We start from the raw sequence: 12,971 nt of genomic DNA on the forward strand, positions 1-12,971 counted from the left end.
ACTTTTTTTTTTTAACTGCAATGATTACACTTGTGTCTTGGTGTCCTCATATTGTATTTTATATATTGTTGTTGTATTTGTTTGTTGTTGTTGTTGTTGTTTTTTTGTTTTTGATACTATATGGACTCATGAGTCTGAAATAAAAGTTGATTAATATACACATCATTTGCCAGAGGAGAGAGGACTTGTGACGTCAGCAGGAGCGTAATATCAAACTTCAAACTTTTCTCCTGATGTTAATTTATTTAAGTTTTTGCTGAGCCGGGTTTTTTTTCTTCTCACATGCACACCAGGGATCTGCCCAGTACAACCACAGTCCACTGGAGCAGCTGAGGATTGCTTCATAGCGCCTCAGCAGCGAGAAGAATGTCAAGTGGAGGGGAAAGAAATACCAATTTAATTTCAGAGTTTTCCTGCCTGATGCTTCTGATTTGGGGCTGTGCTGTCACTCGAACTCTCTCAACAGCATCAGCGAGCATTTCGTTGGTGTTTCGTAGAAATTGACTTGTACCGTCTAATTTCCTGAGCCAAGAGCTCCTGAATTGATTGCTTCGCATATTTGGTGGATAAATAGCCCATAAAGATAAAAACAGCTGATCGTTTTCATGTTATCTTGTCGCTTCATTCGGGATCAAATTACACAAACATGCAAAAAAAAAAAGAAACTTTCACTCTGGCACCTTGTACTAAGTGCCTATTGCAAGTCTGCTGTGTTGAATTACATTATAAAGTACAGGGGTTCATGTGTTCATGCATACTGCTCCCAATGACCACAGGCAATCATCTCACAGCGGGCTAATAAAAAGACATTTGCTCTGCTGCGTTTTAGGAGGCTGCGTTCGGGGTTTCAACAGTGAGATTAACAGTGAGGAAATATTTATGGGTCTCTTGATAGCTAACTCTCAGGTCACAGCTGATTTGTTGACTGTGTCGCTATAATTTCCTCGTCAATGGCTGCATGTTGACGCTGAGCGTTCCCCTGTTTTTAGTCTTTGTTGTTGTGAGCAAATACTGGAAAGTTTTTTAAACTAATTAATGAGGTCAAAGAGGAGGGAATAGAACACAGCTTTTTATACGAGTGAAAAAAACAACAAAAAAAACATCTTTTCCTCTTCCATCTTGCACAGAACAGACAAAATAATCTGTCCAGAATAAAATCGACTAAACTACTTTTTGTCTGATTTAAAAAGCACTGCACCACTGCAGGCTGTGTTTGCTCCGCAGGAGTTAAAACTGCATGTCGGGAGGCTGTTTCCTGCCTGTGTTCCAGTTTTGAGCACGCCATCAGAACTTGTTCAAAGGCATCAAACAATAAAAGATGGCAAGGGGAAGTTGTTTTATTTATTTTTCATATAAATGATTGATGCTCCCTGTTGGCAAACATCCAGAGACTCGTGCTTTTCATCCTCGATTCCACTTTCTTGAATTTAATTCTGAGCGGTTTCTGTTTGGGTTCGTTTTTATAGACATGAACAATCTGCCTCAAACTTGTCTTTGTCCTCAGGTAGAGATTAAGCTGTTTGGCTACTTTTAATAATGGATTTTCACATTATGTCTCATGAACATGTGTTTCTTTTTCCAATCTTTTATCATCTTTCTCATTGTGTTCCATCACATCTCTTTAAATAATAATAACAATACATTTTATTTCTGTAGCGCTTTTCATGACACTCAAAGACACTTTACATTAAAATCATCATATATAAAAACAACACACTAATTGCATCTCACAGGGTCTCTCATCTACCAGACAGCACTCTCTTTCTTCTCTCTCTGCCTTTCCTTTGTGAGGACACTTGTTATTACTATTCTGTTTGCACGCAGGATGATTTTGTAAGTGAGTAAATGTGTGTTTTTCCTTCCTTCCCTCCAGGACTCTGACAGAGCTTATGAAGCAGCCAGGGGAGGCAGGACTGGTGGATGGAGCAGGGGTTCATCATCCTATAGGGACCAACGGCATCTCCACCAGATCACTGCGCTCCAACAACGGTCAGTCCTCCGTGTCTGTATGTGTGTGTGTGTGTGCGTGCCCGTGTGTGTGTGTGTGTGTGTGTGTGCATTTTAATGGGTTTGCATTAGGACTATACTGTTTCAGAAATGACAACACCTACAGTATATCAGTACCCACAATTATGATACTGATACCAACACATACCAACACTGATACACACAACAAGAGTACTTTTATTATTTTTGTTTTCGTACTTCAATCGATACCCATTGTATGTATGGAAGCATGCACTTGCATAAAATGCCACCACCACCAGTTACAACAGGACGATAATCTCAATACTAATAGGCCCGGAAATATCGCAAATAAATGCAAATAAGTCATTTGCATTTTTGCATTGACTTTATATGTCTTTTTTTTATATCTACATCATTATGTAGTCGTTTGTCATTTGTATTTTGGGTTTGTACCGATGTTGTAAACATTTTGGTTTGGTTTGAATACACTATTAGAGCGACCCTCAAAGCCGAGAGCAATTCAGAAACAAGGGGATGGATGAATTGAGAGGACTGGGACAAAGCCTTCGCATCCACGAGACACAAAACAACACATCAGCACTCAGCTCATTGAACAGTGAAGACGCCACAGACACATTAAATGCACATATATGTTTACAATGCTGCACCGGAACCCCCTTGTACCCGTTTATATTGAAACACTTATAAGGTCTCATTCTCTCTTGCTGCCTGTCTTACACATGTGTCATCCATGAGCAAACAGCAGGGACAGACAGGTCATTTTTAATTAAGATGTAATTAGCTGTGTTCCAGCTCCGAACCCACAGAGGGAACACTGTCTGACCCATCTGTCTCCCTCTTTGTCTTTTGACCACACACACACACACACACACACACACACACACACACACACACACACACACACACACACACACACACACACACACACACACACACACACACACACACACACACATACACACACACACACACACACACACACACACACACACACACAAACACATACATGCTCGAAAAAAAACCTGTGCTTCTTCAGTGCATTGAGACTCAAATTAGTGGGCATGTTTCCTGGGGGCTAATTTGTGACAAGAGTGATGGCATGTTTTAAAGGACAAAGGTCCCTGTTGCCTCACAATTTTGTCCTCATCATCCACAGCAAATGTGAGCCATGCTCTGGTCCAGTCGTTCTCTAGTATCCACACTGACCTGTTTAAATAGATAGATCGACCAAATGTGTGAGCTAAATGTCTTTATTGTACACCGCTGAAGTCTGGTGGAAATCTACACTCACGCATGAAGCCGTATAATATCGATAAACGTGATCTTGGTACTTTTTCCAACATGCACAGATTAAAAACAGTGGTACCAGATGGTTCATATGTTAATTATCTTAGTGGAAGGTTTTCTTGTTTCACACTATCACAAATGCGCACACTTACACATGCAGTATTTTCACACATCCAGACAAAAAGGAAATGCTGAGGCTGGCTGAGTCTCCCTGACTTTCATCTTCCCACCATTACAATAAACAAGTTGTTGGCCTCTTTTTCACCCACTGCGCTTATTAGCAATTTACTTTCTTTTGTCTTGCTTTTCCTCGCTTTGCCTCACATTGCTTTCTTCCCCTGCTATTAAATCTCCCATTTTTTACCTCTTTTGCTTTCGCACGTTATGTTGTCGTGGTATTTTTTAGTCATCTTCAACATCATTGTCTAATCAGCCTTTCAGCAGGTAGTGCGCTATTTACTCTATGTGATATCATTTTTGTTTAACTTTAAGATGTATTGTGTCTGATAGTTATCTTTTGATTATTGCTTATTATCTCTGATGGATGAGGGGGAAGCACACTTTGAAAAAAAACTAAAATGAACCTGAGTCTGAACTGGAGCTCCATTTTATACTTAAAGATAATATTTACTGTAGTTCACAGCTTTTTGTTGTGTTTATCAAAGTTTTACATTTTTTCAAGTTTTTTTTTCTCATCTTTCTGCCCATGCTATACCTGCATGATTCAATGTCATGACACATATATAAATATATAACGAAAGAAGCAAAAGACAAAAGAGGGAGAATTAATTCTGCAGATTAAAAAATGATTTTTTTAAAAACAAGGAAATAACAGTCCGCCCTGTTTAGCCCCCCTACCTCTCACAGCCCTCCACTTAATCTAATCAAGTCACAATTTAAACTTGTCCAATACCATAGTTTAGGAACTAATAGCTTGAAAGCTAATGACTTTCCTACCAGCCTCAGCTCGACTTTGTGCTGACTGCTAATTAGCAAATGTTAGCATGCTAACACGATGCACATGGTAAATACTATACCTGCTAAACATCAGCATGTTAGTATTGTTATCATTTAGCTCAAACTACTGCTTTTCTGAAGTACACGCTGACAGATATGGCTATAGACTACATAGTATGTTGATGTATTTATTTGAATGATACAGATAGTCACATGCAGCACCATGTACCCTTGAATACCTTGAATCTGACCTCCTTCCTGTCTTTCTCTCTTTACTGTGCATTTTGAAATTAAAATTATGAATTTGCCTTTATTCTGTCCTTGTAGGTTCATACAATAGTGGTCCTCAACGTTTCTTATGTATCCACCCTGACATGTGCACACCAGATTATGATCACTTCACTGCTTGTCCGTACAACTTCTCAAAACTAATATTTTAGAAGAAGTCGGCAGACTGACGGATTAAAAACAAGGCAATTCTCATCAAGAATAAAAGCGTGCTCATAAATCTCACCTTGACTGCTATTCTTATCACTATACGTGTATATCAATAAACCACTGTGTGTGTCAATGCACTGTGGCTCGGAATAGACTTTAGCTGCACACGTTGGAGTGCAGTGAGAACAGGATGGAAATACACTGAACGTTTCAGAGAAATGTTTCCTCTCTGAGAAAAGAATGATCTCCTTATCTGACTTCCACTCTTCTCCTGCTCACAAGTGCTCATTTTCAAGGAAGATGTATTTTTAATACCATGTAAGAGATGAACTAAGGGATACAAGTGTCAGGATGTAAAGTAAGGCTGGCATATTTGACAGAAAGCGAGAGGGGGACCGAAAAACACAAGGAGGGAAAGTATTGAGGTCATGCGACGGTTACAATTACTGAATCAGTGAAACAGGAAGACGGAGAGGTTTTTTTGTGTGGTTACAAAAGACAGCTGATGTGATGGCTAGAAAAGGGTTTGAACAAAGTCAAAGAACAAGGCAATGGGGAGTGGAGAGAGGGAGGAGAGGAGAATTAGATGAGGTTAAAAGAGACATACCTTAACAATAACACTACTGAGGCGTGCAATGGGAGAAACGGCGTGAGATGGAGGGGAGGAGAGGGGGAGGGAAGGTAAAAGTAAAGAAAGAAAAAGACAATGAGGTGAAAGGGGGCTGATGATGATGATGATGATGATGATGATGATGATGAGCAGTGGGCGTGAAAGAGACTGGAATTTAAAAAAAGGAGGGCCAAGGTGAGAGTGAGAGAAATGTGTGAGAGAGCTGGAGCGCAAAGCAGTGAGTGAGGGAAAGAAGGAATAAAGGAGTGTGAGAAAGAGTCTGATAAAACTAAAAGAGAGGGTGAGGCAGAGATAGAGAGAATAGATGGAAGAGAAAACATGCTGCTAGCTGCGAGCGGGACAGCTGGTCAGCTGCTGCTCTGCTCTGTTCTGGTGTGGAGAGCTGCCCTAAGGACAGTCACCCTGCTCTGCACACACACACACACACACACAAGCAGAAGGTTGCATGTATACATATAAACAAATTACACACAACACATTTTGTTGCATTTTACTGTATACATAGAGGGCAGAGATCAGGGGGGTTCAAGGAGACGGTCCATGGGGTGTGAAAGAAAGTAAAGAAATGATGGGTGAGATAAAAGCAAAGATATGAAAGAAAGAGCCGATGGAAGGAAAAGGAGGAGAGGAAAGCATGACTAGAGCAGAGGACTTTTAAAGTTAAAAAAACAAATATACGGTGCAAAGAGTTCTTATATGAAAGTGAGAGTGAGAGAAGGAGCGGGTATAAGGCAATGGGATGTAAATAAGAAAGTGTGGCAGGGGAAGAGGAGAACAGATGGCAGGGAAGAAGAGCAAGAAGAAAGATGGGAAGCTGGGAATGCGAGAACGCTCCCAGATTACTTATAGCTAATGTCGGCCGTGCCAGCATTGCCTCTAATTGTAGCTCTGACTGCAGCAAACAGTAGGAGAACAATTCTCCTGTCTTTGCGTCCTTGAATGACTGTCAGCTGAATTCAGCACCATGGACAGCTCCCCTGAAAACAGACGGGACTCTACTATGGTTTTCTTCAACTGGCTAAACAATAACTTCCTTGTAATACATTATAAGAGTAAAACAAATCTTAAACCAAGTTGTTCACCACAAGACAAATCCCCTGAAGCATCTTTTATCATTATGTGATGTATACAAGTTTAATCTGAATTGTAAAGCTGCTGAGATCAGCTAGCTACCATTTCGGAGTGGGCATGTTTATGTTATGTGGGGCAACTTTGCAATCTACAAATAAAATAAACAAAGTATATAATACAGCACACAATGAGTATTTCATAGAATGATTTCAGTATTTATTGACTGAAAATACTTTCATTTATACCTTTAGTACTTGGACCTGACCCTTCTAATGACTTTAGTGATCCCCTGACTTTCCCTCTAGCACCACCACGATGTCCACATTTATGGTTTTGAGGGAAATGTCTCGACAGCTGTTGGATGCACTGACATAACATTTTTCTCATGTTACCTTCAGGATGAATTGTCATAACTTGTGTGATCCTTTTACTTAGAAACCAAATTTGTCAGACTGCTGAGTTGAAATAACTTAATAGCATAGGGTATTTTCTTGTTTCCAAATCGGGGGGGAAAGGAAATGCATCATGCACAGAGAATTGTGGGTGTTTTATGAGTGCTGAGATTGCACACGCAACCTTGAAAATCCTCCGAACTGTTTCCTCGGGTATTATTCAAAGGATCCATTTGAACAATCCTTCTACGTAATTCAATGACGTATCATCCTTGAAATTCACTCCGTTGAAGGAACCTGCTGTGGTTTTCAGGAGCAGACCTTTGAGACTGTGCTCCTCACAAAATCGAATCAAATGCTAGCTGTTTTCCTCCGTTTCCTAAGCACAACAATGTAGAAATGTCATTGAGTTACAGTAATGGAACGATTACATGATTCTTTTTTTTTAGCTACGTAACTATATCGTTGTATAAACCAATACAACAATGACACCCTACATGAGTTTAAATGATTGTACCAATGATTCAATTGCCTAAATCTCAACCATTGGAACCTGGGCCTAGTTGTTATTGCCACTTCCATTTAAAAGACATTGAATAATGATGCCTTGGACTGTCTCAATTCTGCACATGCACACATGTGCTGCTTTATTCAGCAGAGGTAACCTTCAAACAAGAGACGGCCCTCGGTTATGGAAGGAAAGGACTTCAGTGGGGCATATCCGAGCTGGGCAGACTCCTCGTCTCCACTGGAGGTCTCTTCTCAGATAGGAGAGGAATTGCATTTTGTGGGGCATAATTTGCATGTTGTTGGCCTGCGAGAGAGAAATATAAACATCAGAGTGAGAGGGGGAGGAAAGGAGGTGGAGATGGAAGGAGGGAATATTGAAAGAGGTAGAGCGGGAGGAAAAGGCGAGAGAAGCGGCGTTTGTTTGATGCAGGAAGAGAGGGAGAGCGGTGGAGGGGGGGGGGGATAGGATCGGTGTGACATTGAAATCAAAACACGGAAATGAGTATCATGGGAGCCTGCAGGATGGGTGTTCAGTGAAAAGACGTACTATAGGCAGGGGGCTGGTGTGTGTGTGTGTGTGTGTGGTTGTGTGTGCGTGCGTGCAGGAGTGTGTCAGCATCTGTGAGAGAGGGAGAGTGTTTACATCTGTGCGCCCTTGATTTCTTCACTACAGTGCCACATGGGGCCAGTGCCAATTATATCCGCACTGAGCTCGTCAACGACACCCCACCAGAGAGACAGAGAGAGAGAGACGGAGGGAAGGGAGTCAAACAGAGCAAATATGCTTTAAGAATATGTGAGTATATGTGTGTTCATACAAGCATGACAACATGCTCTCATGCATGAACATATCGTACAGTTTGCACATCAGGTGGCCAACTTGTCTTCTAATCCAGTTACATTCCCACCATTATGTCTGAATGACTGACAGGAGCTCAGGTCTCCCTCTGTTTGCTGCTTTGTGGGAGTTTTTTCTATCTTCATTAGCATCTGACGGGATGCGCTTGTCAGTCAGAAATGACTGATCCTGACCGTGCTGGCCTTGTGATGGCTGCTGTGGCCGAAAACAACCGGATTAAATATTGCAAAACTGAACACATTTTATGGAATCACAGGAATACAGGAATGTGTTTTACCAGACTTGGCAGCTGTAATTCATCAACACAAATGTCAGTGCGTATATGCCTTTAATATAACTGTAAACAACCAGAAACCCACAACTTATATAGGTCTCAACTATTTTTTTTACAAAGTGTAGACTGACAGTTGATAAACTGTGGGATGGCAATGTACCATATTCCTCCAGACTGAAATATCTCAACAATGTTGGGTGCATTGCCGTAAAATAAGCTTTTCCTGTTCAAATCTGCCCACATTTTGATGCTAAGCTTTCTGTTTCTTTTACCATGACTGGTGATTTCTTCTATTCTTATTCAACTGTTTCTCAGAGGGATCATTGTCTATTTCTGCCCTTTCAGTTGTCAGTCGGGTTGAACCATTATACGGCATTTTGTTCTCCGCGTACACAACAAACCCTTCGTACTAAATGATCTATTTGTAAAAAGGACTTTCTACAACTAATATTTGACTTTGAAACTTGAGATTGTTGAACACACCAGCTGGTGCGGTTCTTTGATAAGACAAGCACACTAAATATATTTCTAGTTGGCTGTATGTAATACCCTTTTTAGAATAGACTTAATCCTCTTCTCCCAATCTCAGTTGACCGTTGTGTGTTCTTTCCCTGTTTGACTCTTAAATGTCTCCTCCTGGATCTTTGTTTCTTTCTCTCGATCTTGTTTCTTTCTCTCGATCTACATTTCTCTTCTCTTTGTCAACTAACTTTTCTCTGTCTCTATCTCTCTCACACACACCCTCTCATTAGCCGCCAATCTTCTCTCATCCTCCGCCTTCTTTCTGCTCACAGCCCTGCTTCCCTTGAGGTCTCTCTCTCTATCTCTGTCTGTCTCTCTCTCTCTCTCTCTCTCTCTCTCTCTCTCTCTCTCTCTCTCTCTTTCCGCTTTCACTCTCATCTCTCAGTGCCCTCCTCATCTATCTCCCCTCTTCTCACTTTCTTTCTTTCTCTATAAATCATAGCCGCAGTGTCCGCAGACTGAGCTGTCTGATCCCTCATTTTTATGACTGAACTCTAAAGTCACCCAGAAATGATCACAGAGCTACAACAAATAGACCTGATGTTCCTTTTGGTGTTTATTATGAGATTATGAGTTCAAGAGTTGAATTGCACTGAGTTGAAAGCAAACTTTTGGGGTTGCAGGGACAAAACCTAGAGGCAACGTGATGAAAATACAGAGAAAAACGAAGATTAAAATGATTAAAAGATGATGAGTTAGTTGAAAAGAGAGACTTCTAAATTGGACAATGTAAATGTAAATACAATTTGAATAAATACCATACTGCACTTGAAAACTGAAAATGCAGGAAATGAAATGATTCAAGAAGCAAGCGTGGACATGGATGGTGCCGCTCTATTCATCCAAGTTCTGTTAAGATCTGTCTCCACTGCTATAAGTCAACCAACTCACAGGGGAGGAATATCCAGAATAGGCTTATTAATAAGCCGTGGCAGCGACAAATTACGGCTTTATTGAGCTGCCAAAACAATGACTGAGACTGACAAACAGAGAGACACAGACAGAAGGTCAGTGACTGATTGGACATATTAGCTGATCAACTGTGTGACCGGAAGAAGAACGTCACGTCAAAACGTTGGAAATTTGTGAATCCATTTTTGCATTATGGCTACAAGTGTTAAAGTACTGTATCTTTCTTCACATCTGTACTTTCTGTCTCTCTCTCTCTCTCTCTCTCTCTCTCTCTCTCTCTCTCTCTCTCTCTCTCTCTCTTTCTCTCTCTCTCTCTTTCTCTCTCTCTCTCTCTCTCTCTCTTTCTCTCTCTCTCTCTCTTTCTCTCTCTCATCCTGATAAACAGCAGACTCATGAATGCAAACTTCCAGGTAAGAACACAGGAATACTGACAGACACACCAACTGACGGACCAACCGAGACGCAGGCCTTTAGAAAGACATGATCGGATAGTGTCTGCTGAAATGAGCTCTTTACTTACAGGTTAAATGGTAGGTCCATTATTCGTATTATTATATATATATATATATATTACCCAGTGGTGATCCTTGTGTCTTCAAATCCGAACATTCAAATTTTGGTCAAAGTACTTATGTGTTAGCATCAGAATACTATTTCCCCAAGCCTTTCTGAAAACGTCTTCATATGACCTGACTGACATGACAACATTGCTACATATACGCACATATATCCTTGACCATGGTCGGTCTCTGATGAATTAGACGGCTGTTGGCATACTCCCAGTTGGAGTACCAGCACGGAAACATTAGTTCAGATCCGAAAGTCACACAATAAGCCAAACAAACTATTTGATAATTTAAAAAATCAAAACTTTCATTTATTTCCAAACTTCCCACAGCTACCGTTGACTCATTTAGTGCTCGTGTTCACATTATTCACAACCTTATTGATCAGCTTCCTTTGGTTACATAAGTCAATGCTGGTTGCTGTCCATTGAGTGACCGTTTCCATTTGAAAAACCTCAATAAAGAACACAGATGGAACACAGAGTCGACCTTTGAACTAGATCATTCAGCCTCGTCTTCTAAAACACTTTTTGCAGTTTTGATTTTTGGCTCTAGACACTTCTTATCTTTATTGTGTTCGTCAGTTATACATTATTGTGAAAGTCGTTAGTTCTGCAGCTATTCTGTCATCGACAAAGTTTTGGATAAATGAACATTATCACCTGATGTTGGTGTTATATGGGAAGTGAAGGATTCACCAAAGTGATCCTGAGTGGGTCATGACGGATCCCATATTTCCTGATACAGTTCACTCAAAACTACTTACATGGACCTCATGGTGGTACAAGTGGAAGTCAGGGCATCATCTTCTGTTTGTACAACATTCTGTGGCAATCCATTCGGTTGTTGAGGTGTTTCAGTTCGAACCAAAGTGGCCGATTGCCTGACAGAGCGACATTGCTGTAGAGCCCCACACCTCTTGCAGGGCTGAAACCCTACACATGTTGATGGGCAATGTAGACGCTGATTCCAGCATTAATTGAAAATGGCAATCTATTTTTATTCTTAGCAGTGTCCCTGCCTTTAGACATGCACGTTGGGAAATATTGTTTCACAGAAAATATAATTGAACTGTTCATTGAATAGATACAGGGGGTGCTTAAAGTTATTGTCTCAGTATCTAATAAATCCTGGCTACCGCCTTCACTAGACCTCCTGCTGTCCTCCTGCAAAGCACTTAGGAAATGTGCTCGGAGCTTTTATTTATTTATTTGATCTTGTACAAGGAGTATTCAAGAAGATTCCAACTGCAGATACACAGACATATTGATGAACAGCATCAGGCAGACTGTCAACAACCTTTTTTCTATTGATTGATCTTCGATTGATCTTAATTTATGGATTTGACGATTTAGTTCCGGTTTATCCAGGATAATATCCTGTGGATCTCGGTGCTCTTGTTAGGGTGATGTTAATGCAGCTGCTATGGATGTGTTTATAATACAGCATGTATATGGGACAGTAGAGTATCTTCAGGCATATCTGTTCTGCTATTATATATACGTGTGTATGAGTGTGTTTGCGTGCTTGTGTGTGTGCGTGCATTGATCCAGTGAGGTGCAAGGGATGTTTTCTCTCAGTCATTTGAAGGACCAATGCCACATCACATCATGTCATTTCAGAGAACGTGTTTAACCTAATCACACTCAACCATGCGTGATCCTCAGAGGGGGAGTCAGGTCTGTTATGACAGTCGATGTGCTGTGTGACGGCCGGTTGAGAGAGCACCGACCAGCACCTTTCAATGCTCACACACACTTTAAACACACATGACTAAGACGTGTGCAGGACGACAGGAGAGGCAGACATTTGGACTGACAGCGCAGGAAGCCAAACAGACAAGACAGCAGGGACGAATGAGTGACTAATTCTGTGATTCATTTCCATATCATTAACCTGTGAGCGGACACACATCCGGCCACGGCTCCGATGTCCGATTAGATTTGCTCCATGAAATCTCACCGGGAGATGTTTAGTTTACTGTAACAGTGGTTGCAGTGATTCAGTGCTTATACCTGTGGGGAGATAATAGTAGTGAGGCGACAACCTAATGAATACTAACATACTAAGAATGAATACAGTCATCTCTGTTACAGTAACACACAGCCTCCTATATTCTTCCCTACGAAGCCAAAATGCCGTAACGACATGAACTAACTGAGTGAAGAGTCAGACTTTTGTGCATTCCCATAAAAACATTGTATCCTCGAAAATATATCACTGCAGTGATATAGTTTTGCGATTTTTCTGCTAAAAACAGCTGCGACAAATCATTTAAGGAATTAGAATAGACTGAACTAAAGTAAAGTTGTGGGCCAGACTGCTGAACAGAGCGCTGGAAATCGCAAAAAAAAAGAACTATAAAGCCGTAGAGTAAGGTGATAAGTCCCTAAGGTTGCCAACTGTCTCATGAAATAAGGAATCATCTGATGATTGTAAACTAAAAGGGATGCGCTTTGTTCTTTATTTTTGAGAATCAAAACACAACGGAAAAGTAACATCAGATAAACGAATCATGTTTCCGTACCACTCTCTGCCTTTAAGGGTTCAGTAGTGTCATACT

At 40.8% G+C, this 12,971-nt stretch overlaps 1 protein-coding gene across 1 annotated transcript in view; it reads left to right on the top strand.

The window, feature by feature from the left end:
* LOC306786447 (protein shisa-8-like) overlaps window positions 1–12,971 on the top strand; it is a gene marked incomplete at both ends in the record, with an annotated part of 72,642 nt that overhangs the window by 29,830 nt on the left and 29,841 nt on the right. Inside the window, one exon of the mRNA XM_079281224.1 lies at window positions 1,874–1,989. Coding sequence (XP_079137350.1) covers window positions 1,874–1,989 — 116 coding nt within the window. The remainder of the gene's footprint in view (window positions 1–1,873; window positions 1,990–12,971) is intronic.

This window comes from Melanostigma gelatinosum, assembly GCF_949748355.1.
Source record: "Melanostigma gelatinosum genome assembly, chromosome: 13".
Classification (NCBI taxonomy): Eukaryota; Metazoa; Chordata; class Actinopteri; order Perciformes; family Zoarcidae; genus Melanostigma; species Melanostigma gelatinosum.